At 35.7% G+C, this 22,391-nt stretch overlaps 1 protein-coding gene across 1 annotated transcript in view; it reads left to right on the top strand.

Moving 5' to 3' along the window:
- The first annotated feature begins 12,332 nt into the window (after nt 1-12,332).
- The window catches only part of LOC111146101 (leucine, glutamate and lysine rich 1), a 173,937-nt gene continuing 163,878 nt past the window's right edge, over nt 12,333-22,391 (top strand). The window contains exons 1-3 of the mRNA XM_022501491.1: nt 12,333-12,341; nt 12,772-12,885; nt 15,998-16,212. Coding sequence (XP_022357199.1) covers nt 12,333-12,341; nt 12,772-12,885; nt 15,998-16,212 — 338 coding nt within the window. The remainder of the gene's footprint in view (nt 12,342-12,771; nt 12,886-15,997; nt 16,213-22,391) is intronic.

The raw sequence follows: 22,391 nt of genomic DNA, 5'->3' as shown, positions 1-22,391 counted from the left end.
GCCTACCTAGTCCTCGGAACGCAGTTCCGGAGCGGAGGCGTGCTGACACCCGGGGAGAGGGCCGGAAAGCTGAACCGCGGCGCCGCGGCGAGGGAATGTGGCCCAGAGCGTCGCCCCCGCACCCCCTCGCGGCCCCTGCACAGCTTCCGCGATCCCGCTTGGCCCCAGCGTCCTCTACCGAGAGCGCAGCTCGTCCTCCGCCCTGCACCCTCCTCCTTCCTCCTGCCACAGCAGGTCCCGAGGGTACGGGGTTAGAAGGGGACGGGTTTCAAAATCCAGCAGTTTTAGCTGGCCTTGCAGTTGGTTTCTATTTGGAAAATCCCGCCGCTTCAGGAATGTCTTAGAACGTGAACTTCGTTTCACCTGAACGTGACCTCGTTTGCGGGTGATTCACACCAGGGGAAGGGCCCGAAAGCTGAACGTGAGTTAATGGCCCAACGTGACACTGCTGTGAGGAAGGGAATCGGAAGTGAACAATCCAGGACGTTCCTGTGTTTTCGACATCTTCCTCGTGATCCTGTTAAGAGAGCAGGTTCACAAATACTTAGTGTTTGCTGCCAGTTTCACCGCACCTCTTGCTCAAGGGCAGCCTGCATGTATGTAATGTGCAAGAATAAAAGAAACTGACTTCATAAAACATGCAAAATAATATAAGAGTGAGGTAATAATTTTAAAAATTGCCATGTTGCCAAAGGGGAGAGAGACTTTCCCCCTCCCTTTCTTGAGAAACTTTGTATTTGTGAATGTTTCCACTGTTCCTTTAATACCTATGCAATTTTTTAAAAGACTCAATTTTTCTTGAGGACTTGAGGAAAATTTCTTTAAAATGTAAACATCAAGGAAGCTATCTCCTATCACCTTGGGAATTTCACCTAGGCTCCTTACATCAGTACTAAGGGCTCTGTCATAGAGATTTGTATTCCTTAAAACAGTCGCAATTAACTAGCGCAGATAGCTTCTTCAATTACTAGGTAAATTGAAAACAAACTATGAAATTGTATAACAGACTGTACTGAGAACGAGTTACCGTTTCTCTTGAGAAGATGTATGTAATGGATTGTATCTACATAGCTATATAAAAAAAGTGGGGTTACTTTATGTCTTTGTAGTCTCATTAGCAGATTGGCTCTGATGTGCATCACAATCTAGTTAAATGCTTATTCAGTAATAAGACTGTTTTCTTTCTGCATTGTGGAGAGATTTTTCTGGGTTGGCAGTATTTAATTCTTCAGTAATCAGAACCTGCCAGATTTCCCCACTTGCTATAATAAGGCTACAAAGTGGGAATAGCTTTAGAGATAAAGAGGGTACTAAACAAAAACTGTTCCACTGGTCCCTTGTTTATACTGTCACTAGATTCATACTCTCAAATAATTTTATGGGTGGAATTTAAAAAGGAGATTTCGTTGGTAATTTTAGGAAAAATTCTACTCCCACCAGAGTTTAATTAAGGTGATGCCATCTTATTTTACTGATGGTGAGTCCATTGTAAAATGACAGAAGAGAGAATAATGAGCCTTCTGTGAATAATGAGCTCTTGCCACATCAGAGACAGTCTGCTGAACATCAGATTATTATGTACTTGGCTATGTGGGCCTATGTTAGCTATGTCAGTTAACTTTATCCTCATAGTTAACTCCAGTTAACTTTACCACATACATACATTATCTTTATATGGGAAGACAGTTCATTAGTTATTTGTTTTTAAAAAGCATCTCATTAAAACAGCAGGCTTTGTGTTAACACAGGAGATGAGGAATTTTCTTTCCAACAATGGTTGCATGATTAATAAAAAAAATACTGCTACTACAGAAATTTTTGTCAACTACAATTTCCCTAACACCTTGTGGTGGCTGAGGTTGCTGTCTCTGATAGAGTACTCCGCCTCCAGTCTATCTTTGTGTCAAAATCATGCTCTGATCAAAAGCAAACGGCTTCAGGAAGCCTTCCATAGTTTCCAATTCCCACCCGAAAGATAAGACAGGTTTATTTCCTGAACTCCTAGGTTGTTCCTTCTCTACCACTCCTGGCCCTCAGACTTTCTTCCTTGCTATGGAATTGTGCCTGTTCATACTCTGCTGCCCTCTTTCTACTCCTCACTCCTTAGATGTATATATAAACATTTCTTACGAAACTGGACTGTGTATTCTTTCTCCATAGTTGGGAAAGATTAAAAAAACAAAACAAAACCCCAAAAGTACTTCCTTCATTCACCTTGTGTAGTTATAACAAAGTAGATAGAATTTTATGTTGAGTTCTTTTATTAGAAAATGAAAGTCCAGGGACGCCTGGGTGGCTTAGTTGGTTGGACGACTGCCTTTGGCTCAGGTCATGATCCCGGAGTCCCGGGATCGAGTCCCGCATCGGGCTCCCAGCTCCATGGGGAGTCTGCTTCTCCCTCAGACCTTCTCCTTGCTCATGCTCTCTCTCACTGTCTCTCTCTCAAATAAATAAATAAAATCTTTAAAAAAAAAAAGAAAATGAAAATCTGGGGCACTTGGGTGGCTCAGTGGGTTAACCCTCTGCCTTCGGCTTAGGCCATGGTCTCAGGGTCCTGGGAGCGTGGGTCTCTCTGGTCGGCGGGGAGCCTGCTTCTCCCTCCTGCTCTCTGCCTGCCTCTCTGCCTACTTGTGATCTCTGTCTGTCAAATAAATAAATAAAATCTTTTAAAAAAGAAAATGAAGATCTATTAAAGTAAAATATCTGCATAAAATTATGTAAATGTTCATCTTAAAATGAACACTTCTCATGCTCTGATGCACTGATCTTCAGTGCCTGCAGATGATATTTAATTTGATAACTGTTTTTTCATACTTCATCCTTTAAACCAGCATTTGTGTCACAATTGTTTTTCCTATCTGCTGAACTAAACTATATTTAAATATTTTTCTGTTAAGTTTTTGAACCCCCCCTTTTATAAGGGAACAGAAATAAATGGGCCTGTTTAAAATTTTAAGTGATATTTACTCTGTATTTGCAAAACAAATCATTAGTAGTAAGCCACCACAGAAACTACAATTAGACTATAAAGTTATAAAGAAAGAGAAGTTTTCTAACTAAGTTGTCTGTTATTTTTTCCATTCTAGTGGCCTAATAACTGAGAAAAGCCCAGTTGTTTGTACCTTTTAACATTGAGTTGACCAAATAACTGTTGAAAGTTATCACCATTCATCTCTGAGTACTCCCAAGAACTTAAATCTTTTAATTTGAATTTTATTCACATTGTTTCAATTCTGATTATTGCTATCAATGTTTTTAGATTATTTTACTTGAGAACTCACATTTTGGGAAATTATGGATCGTCACATCCCCATGCATGCATTACCTGAAGAAATCCAAAAGGTATGATATTGTGTTATTACAGCATAACATTAAGAACATTTTAAGGTAGTTAGTTATAAAACCTGGGAGAATGATTTTAGAGGTTTTACACTTATTTTCGTCAGGGCATCTGCAATGAACTGATGGAGTGGTTAAGGAGAATAATCATAATGGCCAAACTGTAGAGTTCAATTCAGTGCAAAGAATGTTTAACCTGTGAAGGAGACTTCTTTAATTCCAGCATAGTATTTGACCAGGTATTTGTGGAGCTTTTGTGGAATGTCCAAATACTAAGGTACTTTTCTTGTAGCTTTTCAGGAGAAGAAAGCTTGTAAAAAATGGAAATACATGGCCCTGTTTAAAATTTTAAGTGAACCTTATTCTGTATTTGCAAAATGGATAATTAGTAGTAAGCCATTATAGAAACTACAATTACTTTGTAACTTTTTGTTACAAACGCTAAATGTTGTGATGCTAAATGTTGGTGTCTCTCTCCATATAAAGGTCTATTTCGGTTTCATCTTAATTTTTGCCACTTATCATGTGCCAGACACTGTTTTAAAACCTTTCATATATATCTGCTCATTGAATCTGATTAACATCAATTTTTCTTTACAGTTTCTATCCTCCTTCCCTCCCTGTGAGTTCCTATCTGTCCTCAGGCAGAAGCATTTATCCTATATTTAGTTTGGCAATGCATACATTGTTAACAGTTTAATTTTTAAAATATCTCTTTGAAACTGATGGACAAATTGTGTATTGAAACCTCAAACATTAACTATCATTAATCATTGAGGTTTTTTAGTAAATCTACAGTCAACTCTTAATTAACCACCAATCCATTACTTTTTAATTAAAAATTGCAGTCATCTCTCAGATATGCTTTTATCCTTTGTGCACATTGCTTTGGGCTGCCTGTTAGCATTAATCATTCCATTGATTTAACTTGATGCTTAATGTTACTGCGTGTCCTTCAGATTTATGTAAAATGCAACCTAGCAGGAGCTGGAAGGGAAAAGACCCAGAAAAAGACCTTTTAAACCATTGCATTTCATTTTCTTCACCTTTTAAGTTACATGTAAGAGATAATAAGCACACAGAGAGCTTAGCTATGCTATATTTATCTGAGAAATGGTACTCGTATATGTTTGAAGACATGGTATATTCTTCCTCTCTCACTCAACTGAATTCCTTCCATTGTGCTAGGCTGGTATGGTAGAGATTAAGAGAAACAGAACAAAATAGTCTGAAAGAAATAATACCCACACTGCAGATCCCAAAGAAGAGGATATATAATGACATGAAAAAATTACTCTAAAAGATAGTTTATGGTTTAAATGTCATATAAAGTAGTATCTTCTTTGAGAATGGAGAAGTAGCAGGCAAGGGGGAGGAATCCCTGGTATTGGGATGGTCCACATAAGGAGCTTTATGTGGGGGATAGACCTGGAATAGGCCCTGGAAGGCAGAGTATTTCTATAGACACATGGGAACAGGATATGCTAGGCCAGGGTAACAGAAGCTTGCTGGTGAGAAAAAGCTGGCCAAGTTAGAGGATGTTTAACAATGTAAATGTTTTGAATACATGAAAGAGTATGTATTTATTTTGACTATTGTTATAAGAGTTGCAGAATGCTTTTTTCTCATGTTTAAGTTACTATATAAGTAAATTGTTTAAAAATGATAAAAAACCAAACCTTTCATAAATCTGCAGTTATATTCTTTTTTTTTTTCAAAGATTTTATTTATTTATTTGACACAGAGAGAGATCAGAAGTAGGCAGAGAGGCAGGCAGAGAGAGAGGAGGAAGCAGGCTCCCTGCTGAGCAGAGAGCCTGATGCGGGGCTTGATCCCAGGACCCTGGGATCATGACCTGAGCCGAAGGCGGAGGCTTTAACCCACTGAGCCACCCAGGCACCCTGCAATTATTCTTATGGCAGGAATGGCAGGCAGCTGTCCATACAGTGCAGAGAAGGGACATCAAGAGAAACTCAGCTGCCTAAGGCCCTGGACAATTATGCTGACTGTAGCCCTTTTCTGCTGAATGTTTAGAATGTAAAGTGCAGCTCTGTACTTTTGCAGACCTAAGTTAGATACATTTATACCACAAATATTTATCAAGTGCCTATTATGTGCTAGACACTGTTCTGGATACTTGATTAAAAAGCAGTGAAAATGTGTACATGTAGCCACAGCCTATTAAGCACAATCTAAGAACAAATCAGTTATTTGTTTTCTACAACTTCTTACCAACCTGTGATTCCTCTAGATTGTCCATAATGTAACTTGTTAAATTGCTCACCGATCAGGCGGTCTATCTATTTAGTCAGCTTGCATACATCATTCTGTACAGAACCATGTTAAATAGATAAATAGCTTATAATGGTAATAGGAATACTTCAGATTAGAGCCATTTCATTATTTTTTTTTCAGTTTTTTTATATTAAGTTTTTATTTTAATTTCAGTACGGTTAACATACAAGTGTTATATTAGTTTTAGATACACGTTTTAGTGTTCAACAATCCTAGAACCATCTCATTATTAATATGAAGAAAACAAATCATTTTTTCCACTATGGCTTTGAAATTGTGCTCATTTCTTTATTAGATAAACAAGTACGTGAGGTGTGTTGGTCAGTATGTGGTGACAAGTTTTTCAAAGGTTTATTTATTTATTTATTTATTTGTTCTTCTGTTAACTTTTTGTGTTAGTTTTTATGCTGGCTCTTCTTTCTAGAGAAGCCCCTGCTGTGTTTCCTTTTTTTCCCCCCTTGTGTGTAGGCAAGGAAGGTTAGTGTAGAAATTAGGAGAGAAAAGGTGAAATTTTCCTATCTCTTTCTTTCTGTACTTTTGCTATATGATCAGGAAATAGATGGTCAATAAATCCCTTGAAAGATATATGATAAAGAATGTGAAAATGTACTATATTGTACTATTAATAGCAAAATCGATAGTAATTGAAAGAGTTGCAAGAAAAAGTAAAGGTGGGGACAGGTGTGAAGAACGCTGATGACAACCAGCTACAGTTAGAGAACCCATTTCCTGATTAGAAGCCTACAATTGTTAAATTAGCTCCCACGATCTCATCTTCTTAGGAAATCTTAGAAAGAATAAAATAATCTTTTTGACTCCCATTCCTAACTCTTTCTGCCTTTTATCATGGTTTCCGACTGAGCATAAAACACACCTCAGACATCCATATCTCTCAGTGGAAGAAAATGTAAAACAGGCCCGTGGGCTGGACAGCAGGACCACACTTGTCCACTTTGTCTGCTGCTAGACTGTGGTTCTTTTCTGAATGTTCTTAGACTGTATCTCTAAATCTACTCTCTCTAGACTGACCTAACCCCTGCCTGTGTCTGACCTCCAGTATCCAACAGCTTTGCTTGAATTTTCATCCAGTGTTCTGGAAGAATGCACTTGGTCTAAGTTTAGAATTGCTACAATTTAAAGCTAAAATAACGCTTCTAAATCAGCAAAGTAATAATTCTTTATTTATTCCCTTTCTGAATGTCAACTGATGTGAGGGACAGGTGGGCTTTTGTTTTTAGAAAAAGAAGCAATGAACAACTTTCCTTTTGCAGATTTCATTAGGGGACATAAGCAGAAGTCAAAATAACTCCAACAAGCTAATGGAAAAATTAGTTCTTTTGCAAAAGTAGAAATGATCTCTTGTTTTTTTTTTTAAATGGTGACAAAATGAACACTTGTAATAGGATTTTAGCTTCAGAAGATATTTATTACCACAGAACACAAAGTAAAATAAAGAGACCAGAGTTGTTTATTTTACAAATCAGAAGTGGTGCTGCAAGGGCTGGAGAGCACACTGTTCTTTCTGGGATAACAATCCCTTTCTCTAGAGTAACAGCTCATTTTGTCCTGTTTCAGTAAAGTAATTTTAGTACTTTGGAACTTTGAAACTTATTCAGAATAACAGTTTTATATTTCCAAGCACAGATTGTCATTGCCAGAAAAAATAAAACGTAATTTTCCAGGTCATTTTGGGCCACTGTGGCTAGGGTCAGATTTGGTGTTGAGTTAAAGTAGAAAAAGAAAGAGAATATAGTCATAGAAATGTTAGCACTAGCGTCCTGGAAAAGTGATATTTGTATGTGGGTGTATGTGTGTTGTGATTTTAAGCAGTGGTAGTTTTAAAACTTAATGACAAAAGAAATAGGAAGCATTGTAATTTTTGGAGAGACTATTCACTTAATATTGTGATCCAAGATAGTTCGTTAGGAAAACAGTTATTTATTTATTTATTTATTTATTTATTTTTAAATTTTTATTTATTTATTTTTTAAAGATTTTTTATTTATTTATTTGACAGAGATCACAGGTAGGCAGAGGCAGACAGAGAGAGAGAGAGGGAGAAGCAGGCTCCCTGCTGAGCAGAGAGCCCGATGCGGGGCTCGATCCCAGGACCCTGAGATCATGACCTGAGCCAAAGGCAGAGGCTCAACCCACTGAGCCACCCAGGCGCCCCTGTTTTTTTTTTTTTTTAAATAGTACTCTGAATCTTGAAAACTCTGCATCTGTCAATCTGTAGTCCAAAATACCTTTTTTTTTTAAGTCCAAAATACTTTTGTTGGCTGGCTGCAGAGAGTCATAGAGTCTAAGGTGAGGTTTCCCGGTGGAAAAATAGGTATTGGGGGAAATACACTTTGGAAGTATATTTATATAAACTGAGTGTGTCATGTATAATTTATATGTGAAGCCAACATTTCTTAAAATTGCTCAATAAAATTTCTTTATGGGTTAATCTCTGTATTTCAGATTTATTTTTACTTTTATTATTATAAAAGTAAGCTTCTTATTTTGAGATCATTGTAGATTCACATGTAGTTGCAAGAAATAATACCAAGAGATGACAGCTTCTTCTTCCCCAGCCCCCTCTTCTTTCCCCAGTTTCCCCTAGTGGTAATATCTGGCAAAACTGCAGTCTTATGACCAGGATATTGACATCAATACAGTCAGGGTGTAGAACAGTTCTATCACAGCAAGGGGTCCTCATGTTGCCCTTTAATAGCCACACTCACCTCAGCCTACCTCTTCACACACCTCCACTACCCCATCTCCCACACCTAATTCATGACCCCTGGGAAACATCGATCTCCAAGAATTATGTTATCTAAATGGAATCAAGCAATATGTAACCTTTTGGGATTCCTTCTTCCCCTCAGTGTAATTCTCTGGAACTTTATTCAGGCTGTTGCATGTATTATTAGTTTATTCCTTTCTGCTGCTGAGAAGTATTCCAGGGATGAAGGCACTGCAGTTTAACCTGTCAAAGGACGTCTGGGTTTTTTCCAGTTTTTGACTATTATGTATAAAGCTGTAAATATTCATGTGCATGTTTTTATGTGAACATATGTTTTCATTTTCCTGGGATAAATGCCCAAGAGTACAATTTCTACAGTAGTTGAATTGTACAGTAGTTGCATGTTTAGTTTTTTAAGACACTGTCAAACTTTTCCAGAGGTCTGTCCCATTTTGCATTCTCACCAGCAATGTATGAGTGAGCCACCTTTTCTGCATCTTTACCAGAATTTGATGTCATTAGTGTTTATGTTAGCTTTTTGGATAGGTATATAGTGATACCTCATTGTAGTTTTAACTTGCATTTTGTAATGGCTAATGATGAATGTCTTTCCATGTGCTTATTTGGCGTCTGTATATATCTTCTTAAGTGAAGTCTCTCTTCATGTCGTTTGACCATGTATTTTCTAATTGGATTTTTTTAAAACTGTTGAGTTTTGGGAGTTCTTGTGTAATCTAGATAATAGTCCTTTGTCAGATATGTGATTTGTAAATATTTTTTCCCTAGTCTATAGCTTGTCTTTTTAGCCTCTTCGCAGGGTCTTTTGCAGAACAAAAGTTTCAGATTTTTTTTTTTTTAAAGATTTTTATTTATTTATTTGACAGAGAGAGATCACAAGCAGGCAGAGAGGCAGGCAGAGAGAGAGGAGGAAGCAGGCTCCCCGCTGAGCAGAGAGCCCGATGCGGGGCTCGATCCCAGGACCCTGAGATCATGACCTGAGCCGAAGGCAGCGGCTTAACCCACTGAGCCACCCAGGCGCCCCAAAAGTTTCAGATTTTGATAAAATCCAGCTTACCAGTTTTTCCATTTATGGATTATGCTTTTGGTATCAAGTATAAGAATTCTTTGCCTAGAAAATCCTGAAGATTTTCTCCTAGGTTTTTTTTTTTTCCTAAAATTATATTTTTATGTTTTACATTTAGGTCCATAATCATTTTGAGTTAATTTTTGTATCCGGTATGAGTTTAATATAAGTCTGTTCATTTGTTCCTTCCTCCCTCCCTCCCTCACTCTCTTCCTCCCTTCCTTCCTCCCTCCCTCCCTTCCCTCCCTCTCTTCTTCCTTACCTCCTTCCTTTTAATCTATGAGTATCCAATTGTTCCATCACCATTTGTTGAAAAGGCTGTCTTTTGTTCACTGAGTTGCTTTCGGACCATTGCAAAAAATCAGTTTGGCATATTTATGCAGATCTATTTCTGGGTTTGCTATTCTGTTCCCTTGATCTATGTGTCCATCACTCTGTTAATACCACACAGTCTTGATTGCTATAGTATGTCTTGAAATCAGGTAAAATGATTCTTTCCACTTCATTTTTTTCAAGATTGTTTTAGCTCTTCTGGTTCCTTTGCCTTTCCATATAAATTTGAGAACAATCTCGTCTATATCTTTAAAAACATTTTGCTGAAATTTTGCTGAAAGAATTAAATTAAGCCTATATATATAAATTTGGGGACAATTGCTATTTTTTTTAAAGATTTATTTATTTATTTATTTATTTGACAGACAGAGATCACAAGTAGGCAGAGAGGCAGGCAGAGAGAGAGGGGGAAGCAGTCTCCCTGCCAAGCAGAAAACCCGATGTGGGGCTCGATCCCAGGACTCTGGGATCATGACCTGAGCTGAAGGCAGAGGCTTTAACCCACTGAGCCACCCAGGCGCCCCAGCAATTGCTATTTTTAATATTTTGAGTCTTCAGTATGTTTTTCTGTATATTTGGATCTTCTTTGGTTTTTTTTCATCAGCATTTTATAGTTTTTAGCGTATAAGTACTGTATATGTTTTGTTAGATTTACGCCTAAGTATTTCATTTTTTTGAGCAATCGGTGTTGTATTTTTAATTTCCCTGTCCATGTGTTCACTGGCAGTCTGTACAAATATAATTAGTTTTTGTATGTTATTCTTCGATTATTGATCTTGCTTGAACTTATTTATTCTAGTTTTATTGTAGATTCTTGGGATTTTCTATGTAGACAATCATGTCCTCTCAAATAGGGACAGTTTTCTTTTCTTTTTCTTTTCCTTTCCCTTTTCTTTTCTTTCTTTTTTTCTTTCTTTCTTGTATGTATACCATTTACTTCTTCTTGCCTTCTTGCCCTGGCTAGAACTTCCAGCATTATGTTGAATAAGAGTGGAGAGAATGCCTTGCTACTGATATTAGAGGAAAAAACACATAAATTATCACTGTTACCTATAATGTTGGCATAGGGGTTTTTGTAGATATTTTTTGCCAGTTGATCTTTAAATTGGTGGTATAGCAGTTTGACTTATTGATAAGGAAGGGTCCTGATGGTATTATGAAATGGTCAGGTGGCCTGTATACTTAATGATTCAAGAGGTACACTGTCCTGTCTTAAAGTGTTTCTCCCAATCCTAATGAAATTCACTAGCTAGACACTCTGCATCTTTTTGAATGGAAAGCCTCTTAGAAAGGTTAACATTTTATATTGCTGTCACTCTTACCTTTGTGAAATAATTTACCTATTTTTTTCTTCCTTATTCAAGTATGAAAAGCCTGGGAGGGGTTTTGGAGCAGAGAATGCCTCAGATGGGCAGCAATAAGTAGGTTACTCGAGTGCCTTTTCTAGATAAAGCACAAACAAGAACTTTGAAAATTAAACCTTTTAAAAATTTTGCATCATTTTTATGTTAAAATAACATATGTTAAATAACAAAATTTTTAAAGTACAAACACTGCACATGAGCAGTTTATTTTATAATTTATTTTTAAAGAGCTGTACGTTTGTTTAATATCCTGTATTTGTTGATGCTTCCGCCAAAGTGCATCTTGTAGAAAGCAAAAACATCCTGCTAATGATAGCTCTTTTGTCAAAAATGACAGCATGTCATTATTTTACTTACAAAATGAGGACATGATATAACATAAGTTATAAGAATGAAGCACAAATTATGTTTCACAAAAAACAGATAACTTTTACTTACTTCATTTGGGAACATAATTATAGTATTCAATAATTTCTCAAGTTTGACAAAAATGTCCTAAGTAATTAGCCCATACAAACTAAGAATTTAAAAGGGTTATTACATTTCTTAATATTGTAGTTTTACTTATGGAAAATTATTTACAAGTTAATAACATTGAAAACTTTTGTTCAATATCCTTTTTTAGCATAGATCAATCAGTGATTCAGATTGTACTAGGCCAAATTTGGAGACTCTTCTTATGGACTTATTATTTTGTAATTTGATTGTCTTGTTTCCTAGATCATAATGTCATGTTTGGGCTCTCTTTGTTGAACTTCTAGAAGACTTGTTCTATAAAAAGTATTACTTCATATATTTCAGCTCCCTCCACCCCACTTTAATGGCTGTGGTAGAATAACATTCTAATAGCTTTTGTAACTGTGAAATGTATACTCTTTCTGATTTGTACATCAGGCTGCAAATAGGCTCCAGCCAGCAAGAGTCTTCTTTGGGATGAGGATAAGGCATTTTGCCAGAATCTGGGCAAGAACCATGAATAATGGGCATAAGGTTAAGAATGAAAGTGCCTCCAAGTAAGAAATATAATTTTCAAATTGATGAGAAGGAACCAAAACTCACAATGAGCAAAGGAATTATAAGAAAATACCCATCTGCTCTGAATTAGTTCAGGTCTCTTGACCTAGATAAATTATATTTACAGGAACTAGTAAATGGGATTGTGGAACTACTCTTGGTGATCTTTGAGAACATGGAGAGAGTAAGAGGAAAACGTACACATGCCATCCCATGTGTAAAATAACCATAAATCACAACCAGGGAACTCAATTTCAATCCCAGACAATATACTAGAATATATTTATTAGACAGTGATGGGGGTGGGTACCTGAGTGGCTCAGTTAGATAAGCATCTGTGTTCAGCTTAGATCATGGTTTGAGGGCCCTGGGATCCAGCCTGGCATCAGGCTCTCTGCTGAGTGGGGAGTCTGCCTCTCCCTCTCCTTCTGCCCCTCCCCCAACTCATGCAAGGCATGCAAGCTCTCACTCTTTTAAATAAATAAATAAATAAAATCTTAAAAAATAAAAGGTGATTTCTGAGGATATACTAGAGAAAGCAATAACTCTTGAGCCAAATTTATGTTCATTAAGGGAAGTGGCATGTGGGTTCTGCCATTCCATTTTGTTTTCAGTTACTAGATCTAGGAACTGTGGTAGCCATAGAAAATATGGGCCTTATGAAGACATTTGACAAAGTTTGTCATAATATTCCTGAGGATGATATGAATCAGTATAAAGATAACTGGGTAGTTTAGTAACCAGCTGAAAAGTGTACCTTCAGCTCTTCAAGTGTGCTGACATGCTGTGGAGTTCTTTCCTCAATTTTGTCATAGTCAATATTTTTAATCAATGAATTGGATGAATAAAGCAACTTATAAGAATCAGTTTTGAAAAAGACACAAAGTTTAAAATTTCCTGGATACCAAAGTCAGTAAATAAAGGCTGAGTCTAAGACACACCTATTTTCAAAATACATGTGTGTCTAAGATATTTATGTATAAGTATATATGTTATTTATTTATTGACATTTATAATTATATTTATTTTTCTGCATTTCTATCTGAAAACCTATTACATAATAGAATGAAGTTTTTTGGTTATAAGAAATAGGTAGTTTAAGGGGTTAGGGGAGTAGTGCAGGAAGATTGGGCATGGACCCCTAAAGGCAAGTAGGGCAGCTAGGTCTCAAGAGGAACTGAGGTGAGGAATTCTCAGGGCATTGGTTCTTTTTCTCCTCTCTTACTCTGGATCCACATTATCTTTGTCTTATCTTGTCTCTGTGTGTCTTCTCATTTTTCTCCCTCATTCCAGTAATGTGGCTAACTCTGTACCTTGCATATGATCCTTCTCTATTAAGACTGCCTAAAGGTGTCCCAAATACCTGGGTCTTCAACACTTATAAGTCTGGTTGGCTTATACCAGCTTAGGGCTTGGTTCTTCTTGGTCTAATATCTAATCCTCATCCCCCAATCAGCCATGGCTAGGGAGGATGGGTAGACAGAGTTTTAGTCATTTTACCAAACAGAGCAGTCAGTACCGTAGAAGGTGGATTCTCTAAAAAAGCAGACATAGTTGGGAAGGAATAGATTGGTATAATTAATATAATGAAAGATAATTTTGTACTAAGTACTTTTTAAAAATAGGGCCTTTATTTAACACAAAACCCTGTTGTAGTATATAATATTAACATATAATTGCTGAAAATATGGAAGACAGTTGTGATCTAAGGTTGCAGTAGAAAATACTTCCATTGCTATTACTTATGAGATATTAGAATGAGGGAGGTTTGAGCCCTCTCTTACTCTGTTTTAGTGAGACCAACCACACTGGAGTATTAAATTCTGGGCACCATACTTTGAGACATATATAGAACACTGGAACAAGTTCAGAGGAAATTATTTAGAATAAGCAAGAAATTCAAAAACATGTCATATGGGAAACAGCTGAGGGAACTGGAAGTGTTGACCTGGAGAAGAGAAGATATGGAGTGTTCCTGAAAGCTGCTTTTAAGTATTAGAAAGAGCTCCGTGTTGTTCCACATGGTTTCTAGGAGGTCTAGGGCCAGTGGATGTTCCAGGGAGGCAGATCTGGGGTCAGCATGAGAAGGAATTTCCTGATAGACAAAGCCATCAGAAGATAGGCTGCTTATATCATTTGGGATGTTGAAATAGAGTCACGATAACGACTTACTAGATTGGAATAGACTTTAGGAACCCATCCAGAGCTTGAACCAAGTTATCTTTATGATTTCTTCCAAACTTGTTATTTTACAAATCTGTAAATTTGGTATTGCTGGCAGTTAGATGATTGATATAGTCATTCATCTGTATCCCACAGTATTATGTTTTTTAATTTGAAATTTTTATTATTGAACTTTAGATGAGCAAAATGTTACTGTGTAAGAATTTGTTACTAGTTTGTTTCATCTGACTCTTGTGTAATTGTACTGATAGGCAGATGAGGTAGTGTCACTCCTAGTTATGGGAGCAGTTTCTACAATCTTTAAAAGAAATTTTTAAGAAAGATTTTATTTATTTGACACAGAAACACAGCGAGAGAGAGAACACAAGCAGGGTGAGTGGGAGAGGGAGAAGCAGACTTTCCACTGAGCAGAGAGACCCACGTGCAGGGCTTGATCCCAGGACTCTGGGATCATGACCTGAGCTGAAGGCAGATGCTTAATGACTGAGCCACCCAGGTACCCCCCTCTTTTTTTTAAAAGCAATTTTTTAAAAAAGATTTTATTCATTTATTTGACAGAGACATGACAGGAGAGGAAACACAAGCCAGAGGGAGTGGGAGAGGGAGAAGTTTCTACAGTCTTAAGGGAGGTTGCATTAAAAGTAACCCTTCAAGTGTTGCTTTCATTTTAGTGCCTTGGAGCAAATATTTAATGAAGCCGTCTCTCATTCTTTGTGAATAGCAGGACAAGTAGTCTACTTGAAGAATATTTATATACTTGAGACAGAAAAAAGAAGTACCTCTCTCTTGACTTTGCTTAAAATTCCATTTTTCACTGCTCTTATGTTGACTAGAGATGTATGAACATTTTATTTGATGGAAGGAAGAGGATTTAGCTGACAGTCACATGGCAGATAAATATAACATAAATGGTTATAGGCGTAGGTGCTGGGTTTAGATAGACTTGGGTTTAACCTGTGTCTCCATGTATCAACTGGTTATTCAACTTCAGTGGTCACCATTTCCCTATCTAGAAAATCTACCACAGGTATCTACCGTACCTATGTGAAGGGAAAAGAACATTGAGAAAAGAGGTTGGGTTCAAAATGTTTTTGCTATTTGTGGTTTTATGACAGAATTCTGGCATAAATTCTGCTAAATTCTGTAAAAATCATAAAATGTTAAAAACTGAACAGGAACTTAAGAGTTCATTTGGTCCAATGCCAGAATTTTATAAATGAGGAAAAATAAGATCTGAAAAAAGCCAAGAAGCATCTCCAGGTTCACAATGCAGCTGGCAGTAAAAGGCCAGTGATTTCTCTCCACTTCATGGAAAACTCATCTTAAAACAAGAATTTTAAAGATGTTTTCATCATCTTTAGTTTTATTTTATGGAAAATATTCCAAGGGTAAATCTTTCTTAGAGATACTGCGGAGAAATAATCACTCTGAAAGACCCTTTTCTAATTCCAAGATTTTGTGTCAGAGTCGGTATCATGCCAGTTTTAAAAATTTTACCCAGATGTAAGCAATGTCATAATTATTACTCCGTGGCATAGTCCAGTGTACATTTACTTCAGCTGACTGGCATAGTTGCAATGACATCTTCAGTGGAACTTTGCTTTTCAGAATTTAAAAAATACCCTTTCAATGTATGTATGTCTGTCTGTTTTCTAGATGTCTCCTGAAGAAAAAGTTTGTAAGTACTGTGGAGTCAGCTATCTGATCCTTCACGAGTTTAAGGCTATGGAAGAAAAAGTGAAGGCGATGGAAAAAGAGATGAAATTTTATCAAGGAAGTGTAGACCGTGAAAAGAGACTTCAAGAAAAGCTACGGTCTCTTAGTCAAGATTTTGAACAGCACAAAATTGACAATGAATCCAAAACAGAAAGGTTAGAGTCTATTATTCTCTTCTGTCATTTATTTAGTTTGAAAGAAAAGTACAGGAAAGAAATAGACTTTGAATGTTTTTCTAAAATTTCTCTGTATCAGTTATGTTACAATTTAATATATTTGAGTTCATTTTATTATTAATAATTATTAAATATAATTACTATAGTTTGAGCATTTCTTTAAGACATGTATTTAAATAATTAGAAATCAGTTAATTCAGTAATTATGTGGTGAGATGGGTCAAGTTTTAATTTTCCCCAGATGTATATCCTAATTTTATCATTAGGAAGATTTGTCTAGCAAAAACCAGGTGAATTTTGGTAGTTTTTGATACTTGATATTGTTTTTAAATGGCCTCAAACATTTAAATTTATAGAATAAGGTTTTCATGTTTTGAAAAGGATGCCAAAACATTAATATTGGTACATGATTCTAAATCACTGAAATTTGAATAAAATTGAAGAATGGGTTCCTGATGCTGTTGAATCAATAAATTAAGCAATTTAGTCTGCTTAAAGACACCTCAGTGGTTTTATACAGACACTTCTGTAGAAGGGTTTTGCTGGTATTTTATGGCTTTTCCTTTTTTATAAGTGAATATTTCTCCATTTAAAATATCAACAGTTGATGTTAGTAAATCTTGAATTAATGAAGGTAATGAGTATCATGTCTTTGTAAAAGTAGGAACTTTGTTAGATCTCCTAGGATTAAGAACTTCAATTACATTTTATTATACCTTTTTGTAATTACATTAAATCTCCATTGAACCGGATAGTTCTTAGACTATTACTAAGAAAATTTTGTTACAGTTTCTTGAATTTCAAATCTGAATAATAAAGTATTTTGTAATATTTGGGTAGAAAAATAAAAAGTTTGAATATTCAGTTTAAAATTTTAGAGTTGGAGGATTTTTGCCTGTCAGAGCAGAAATTCTTTTGCTTTGCCGTATTTACATTTTCCTTCTTTAATAACATATTACATTATATAAGTCATATATAAATACACAAAATAAAAGAAGTATATAGAAGAAAAGGCAAGAGTTCCCTTTTTATTCTGATTTCTTCTTACTGGAGATAAAATTGCTTTTAATGGCTTGGTGTATATCTTTCTAGGTCCTTTGTTGTTCCTTTACCCTCATTATAGATATATTTCTTTAAGATATCTAATGTATTATATAAGACACATAATTTAAAAACCTTTATCTTTTAATAGGCCAGTTTTTAATATAAGCAATATAGTAAATATATCATTCTGTGACTTTTGCCACTTAATTTATATATATTGAAAATTGTTCTGTGTTAATATATATAGATTTATCTTTTTATCTGTTACATTTTCCTTACTAAGAATATGCTATAATTAACTGTTTTTCTTTTCAACATTTAGATTATTTCCAATACTTATTACAGACAGTACCTATATTTATATTCTTGTGTATGTATATTTTCTGTGGGATAAATTCCTAGACATGAAGTTGCTGAAAGAAAGGAAAAGTCAATTTAAAATTCTAATAAATGTTATACCAAATTGTCCTTTGAGAAGATAGTGTTAATTTTTATTTGGCCAATTGTTTATAAAGTGGCCATTTTCCTACTTGTTGTTAATATTAGAGTTTTTCAGATTTTTACTTTTTTTTTAAGGGGAGAGAGGGGCAGATGTAGAGGAAGAGAGAGAATCCCATGCAGGCTCCATGCCTATTTTGGAGCCTGATGCAGGGCTTGATCTCATGACCCTAAGATCACGGCCTGAGCCAAAATCAAGAGTTGAATGCTTCACTGACTGAGCCACCCAGGCATCCCATCAAATTTTTGCTTTTTTCTTGAGTCAAAAAAGTTACTTCTTTGGTGTTTAATTTGTGTTTCTTTATTGCTAATGATGTTGAACATTTTTTCATATGTTTTTATTAAACATTTATATTTCTTCCTCTATTAATTATTTGTTCATATCTATTGTCCAAATTTCTATTAGGTTAATTTTATCTATAGGAGTTTTTAATATAACATGGATATTATACTTTGTTTATATATGTTGCTAATATTTTCTCATGGTTGCTTATCTTTTTGTTCATTGTGTTTTTTCTGCATCGATTGTTTGTTTGTTTACTATTCCATGCCAAATTCTGATCAGGGTTCTGTGTCAAGTTCTCTTGGTTGTGAACAACAGAAACTTACCTGATTAACAATAACCTAGATTTAGCCCAGTTGAAAAACCAACATGTGTTTAAAATTATTATAGCATTGATGTTTTAGTTAACTTTTTAAAAAATTTTATTTATTTGCTTGACAGAGATCACAAGTAGGCAGAGAGGCATGCAGAGAGACAGAGAGCAGGAATCAGGCTCCCTGCTGAGCAGAGAGCCTGATGTGGGGCTTGATCCCAGGACCCTGAGATCATGACCTGAGCCAAAGGCAGAGGCTTAAGCCACTGAGCCACCCACATGCCCCTTTAGTTAATTTTTTAATCTATTTGGAATTAATTTTTGTCTGATGGATTTATAATTTCATGTTTATTTTTGTTTTCTAAATGTGTGACTTGTTGTCCCAATGTTATTTTTTTATATCCTTTATTCTTTCTCCCTTGATTTGAAATGCCACATACTAATTTCTATTCTAGTAAATTTCTGGACTCTCTGTTTTATACTATTTTTTTTTTCTGTTTTATACTATTCATGTCTTGGTCCATTTGGGCAGATATAACAAGTACCATAGACTGGATGGTTATAAACAACATTATTTTTTTATTTCTCTCAATTCTGGAGGCTGGGAAGTCCAAGATCAAGATGCTGGTGTATTTGGAAGGGTAGCTCCTCCCACCCCTTCATGGTTCATAAATAGCTGTCTTCTTGCTATGTCCTTACAAGGTAGAAGAGACAAGAGAGCTCTCCAAGGTCTCTTTTAGGACACTAATCCCGTTCATGAGAACAAAAATCCTCCATGCTCTGCTGATTCATCCTTCCCTCCCTCTTAAGGATTGGCAACCACTGTTTCATTTGCTCTCTTCATAGTTTTGTTTTTTTCCAGAATGTCATATATACAATCATACAATATATAGCCTTTTCAAGTTCTTTTACTTAGTAGTAAGTATTTAAGCATTTAAGTTTCCTGCATGTCTTTTAATGGCTTGATAGCGCATTTCTTTTAGCATTGAATAATATTCCATTGTCTGGATGCACCACAGTTTATTTCTCCTTTCACCTTCTGAAGGACATCTTGATTGCTTCCAAGTTTTGGCAATTATGAGTAAAGCTGCCATAAATATTCATGTGCAGGTTTTTGTATGGACCTACATTTTCAGCTCTATTTAATAAATACCCAAGAATTTGATTCCTGGATCATATGGTAAGAGTATGTATAATTTTGTAAGAAACTGCCACATTGTCTTTCAAAGTGGCTCTATCAATTTGCTTTCCTTGCAGCAATGAGTGAGAACATCCTCACCAGAATTTGGTGGTGTTGGTGTTTTGGATTTTGGCCATTCTAATAGGTGTGTAGTAGTATTTCATTGTGGTTTTAATTTTCATTTCCCTGATGACATATAATGTTGAACATCTTTTCAAATGCTTGTTATTTGTTCTTCTTTGATAAGGTGTTGTTTAGGTCTTTTGCCCATTTTTAAAAAGATGTATTTATTTTAGAGAGAGAGAGAAAGATCATGAGTGGGAGGGGTATGGTAAGGGAGAGAGAATCTCAAGCAGACTCCACACTAAGCATGGAGCCCAACTCGGGGCTTGATATTAGGACCCCGAGATCACAACCTGAGCTGAAACCAAGAGTTAAACGGTTAACTGACTGCGCCACCCAGGCGCCCCACATTGTTTAAAAAAGATTTATTTATTTATTTATGTGTTTGTGGGTGGGGAGAGGCAGAGGGAGAGTTTTAGCAGCCCCCATACTGAGCTTGAAGCCCAATGTGGGGCTCTATCTCATGACCCTGAGATCTTGACCTGAGTGAAAACTGAGAGACTGATGCCTAACCAGCTGTGTCAGTGGGGGTACCCCAGCCCTTTTGCCCATTTTTATATCAGATTGATTGTTTTCTTAGTGTTGTTAAAAGTTCCTTGTATATTTTTGATAATACTTCTTTATTGGATATGTTTTTTGCAAGTATTTTCTCCAAGTCTGTGGCTTTGTCCTCTAATTCTCTTGGCATTTTCTTTAGCAGAGCAGATATTTAAATTTAATGAAGTCCATCTTATTGTTTATTTCATGAAACTTGTCTTTGGTGTTGTATCTAAAAAAGTTATCACCATAACCAAGGTAATCAAACTTTTCTCCTGTCATTTTCTAGTTTTCTAGTTTTGTATTTTATATTTAGGTCTGTGATACATTTGAGTTAATTTTTGTGAAGGTTGTAAGGTCTGGGTTTTTTTGTTTGTTTGTTTTTCTGCATGTGGATGTCTTCTAGTTACTTTCAGCATGCTATGTTTACGAGACTTTCTTTTCTCCATTGTGTTTGCCTTTGCTCCTTTGTCAAAGAGCAGTTGACTATATTTATGTAGATCTGTTTCTGGACTCTCTATTCTGTTCTATTAATCTTTGTTCTTTTACCAGTACTACATTATTTTAATTATTGTAGCTTATAGTAAATTTGAAGCCAGGTAGTGTCAATCCAAATTTTTTTTTCCTCCTTCAATATTGAATTGGCTGTTCTAGGTCTTTTGTCTCTCCTTGTAAATTTCAGAATCCATTTTTTTCATAGCCACAAAATAACTTGTGGAATTTTAATTGATATTGAATTAAATCTGCACATCAAGTTGGGAAGAATTGATATCTTCATATACTGAGTCTTCCTGTCCAAAACATGGAATATCTCTCAATTTATTTACTTATTCTTTGTTTTCTTTTTTCTTTCTTTCGAATTTTTATTTAAATTTTAGTTAGTTAACATATAGTGTAATATTTAGAATTTAGTGATTCATCACTTACATATAACACCCAATATTCATCACAAGTGCTCTCCTTAATACACATCCTCTGTTTAGCCCATCCCTCACCCACCTCTCACCATTGACCCTCAGTTTGTTCTTTATTGTTAAGAGTCTCTTATGGTTTGTTTCCCTCTCTTTCTTCCCCCCTACTTCCTTTATGTTTTGTTCCTTAAATTCCACAAATGATTTCATATAGATAGATAGATAGATAGATAGATATAGATATATATATCTCCCACATCATCTTTATCTGTTCATCAGCCGATGGGATTTGGGCTCTCTCCATAGTTTGGCTATTATTGATAATGCTGCTGTAAACATTGGGATGCATGTACCCCTTTGAATCTGGGTTTTTGTTTTTGTTTTTGTTTTTGTATCCTTTGGGTAAATACCTAGTAGTGCTGTTGCTGGGTCATAGAGTAGTTCTATTTTTAACTTTTTGAGGAACTTCCATGCTATTTTCCAGAATGGCTGCACCAGTTTGCATTCTCACCAACAGCGTAAGGGGGTTCCCCTTTCTCGGCATCCTCCCCAACATCTGTTGTTTCCTGTGTTGTTAATTTAACCATTGTGACAGGTATAATGTGGTATCTCATCATGGTTTTGATTTATATTTCCCTGTTGATGAGTGATGTTGAGTATCTTTTCATGTGTTTGTTGGCCATCTGTTCTTCTTCTTTGGAAAAATGTCTATTTATGACTTCTGCCCATTTCTAAGCTGGATTATCTACATTTTATTTTCTTATTTAGATCTTGTACAGATTTTGTTAGAGTTTCTTAGGGTTGTGTCCAAGTATTTCATTTGGGGGGGTACTAATGTAAATGGTAATCTGTTTTTAATTTCAAATTCCATGTGTTTGTAGTATATAAGAAATTGACTCTTGAATGTTCACCTTGTATCTGGCAACCTTGCTATAATCACTTACTAGTTCTGGGAGTTTTTTTGTTGATTCTTTCATATTTTCTATACGGGTGATCATATAGATTTGCATGCTACAAATTTCAGTAAATTGTACTTTCATTTTCACTTAAAGTATTTTTAAGCTTCTCTTGTGAGTTCTTCTGTGACCCATATGTTATTTTTTCATCTCCAAGTATTTTGGGATTTCCTAGCTCTGTTTGATTTCTAGTTTAATTTCCTTTTGGTCTGAGCACAGACACTGTATGATTTTTATTCTTTTAAATTTGTTAAGATGTGTTTTATGGCCCAGAATATGGTCTGTCTTGGTGAATGTTCCATGTGAGCGTGAA

This window comes from Enhydra lutris, unplaced genomic scaffold (genome assembly GCF_002288905.1).
Source record: "Enhydra lutris kenyoni isolate GAN:26980312 unplaced genomic scaffold, ASM228890v2 scaffoldscaffold2, whole genome shotgun sequence".
Taxonomy (NCBI): domain Eukaryota; kingdom Metazoa; phylum Chordata; class Mammalia; order Carnivora; family Mustelidae; genus Enhydra; species Enhydra lutris.
Note: the sequence above shows the minus strand (reverse complement) of the source record. Positions and strands in the feature narration are given on the sequence as shown.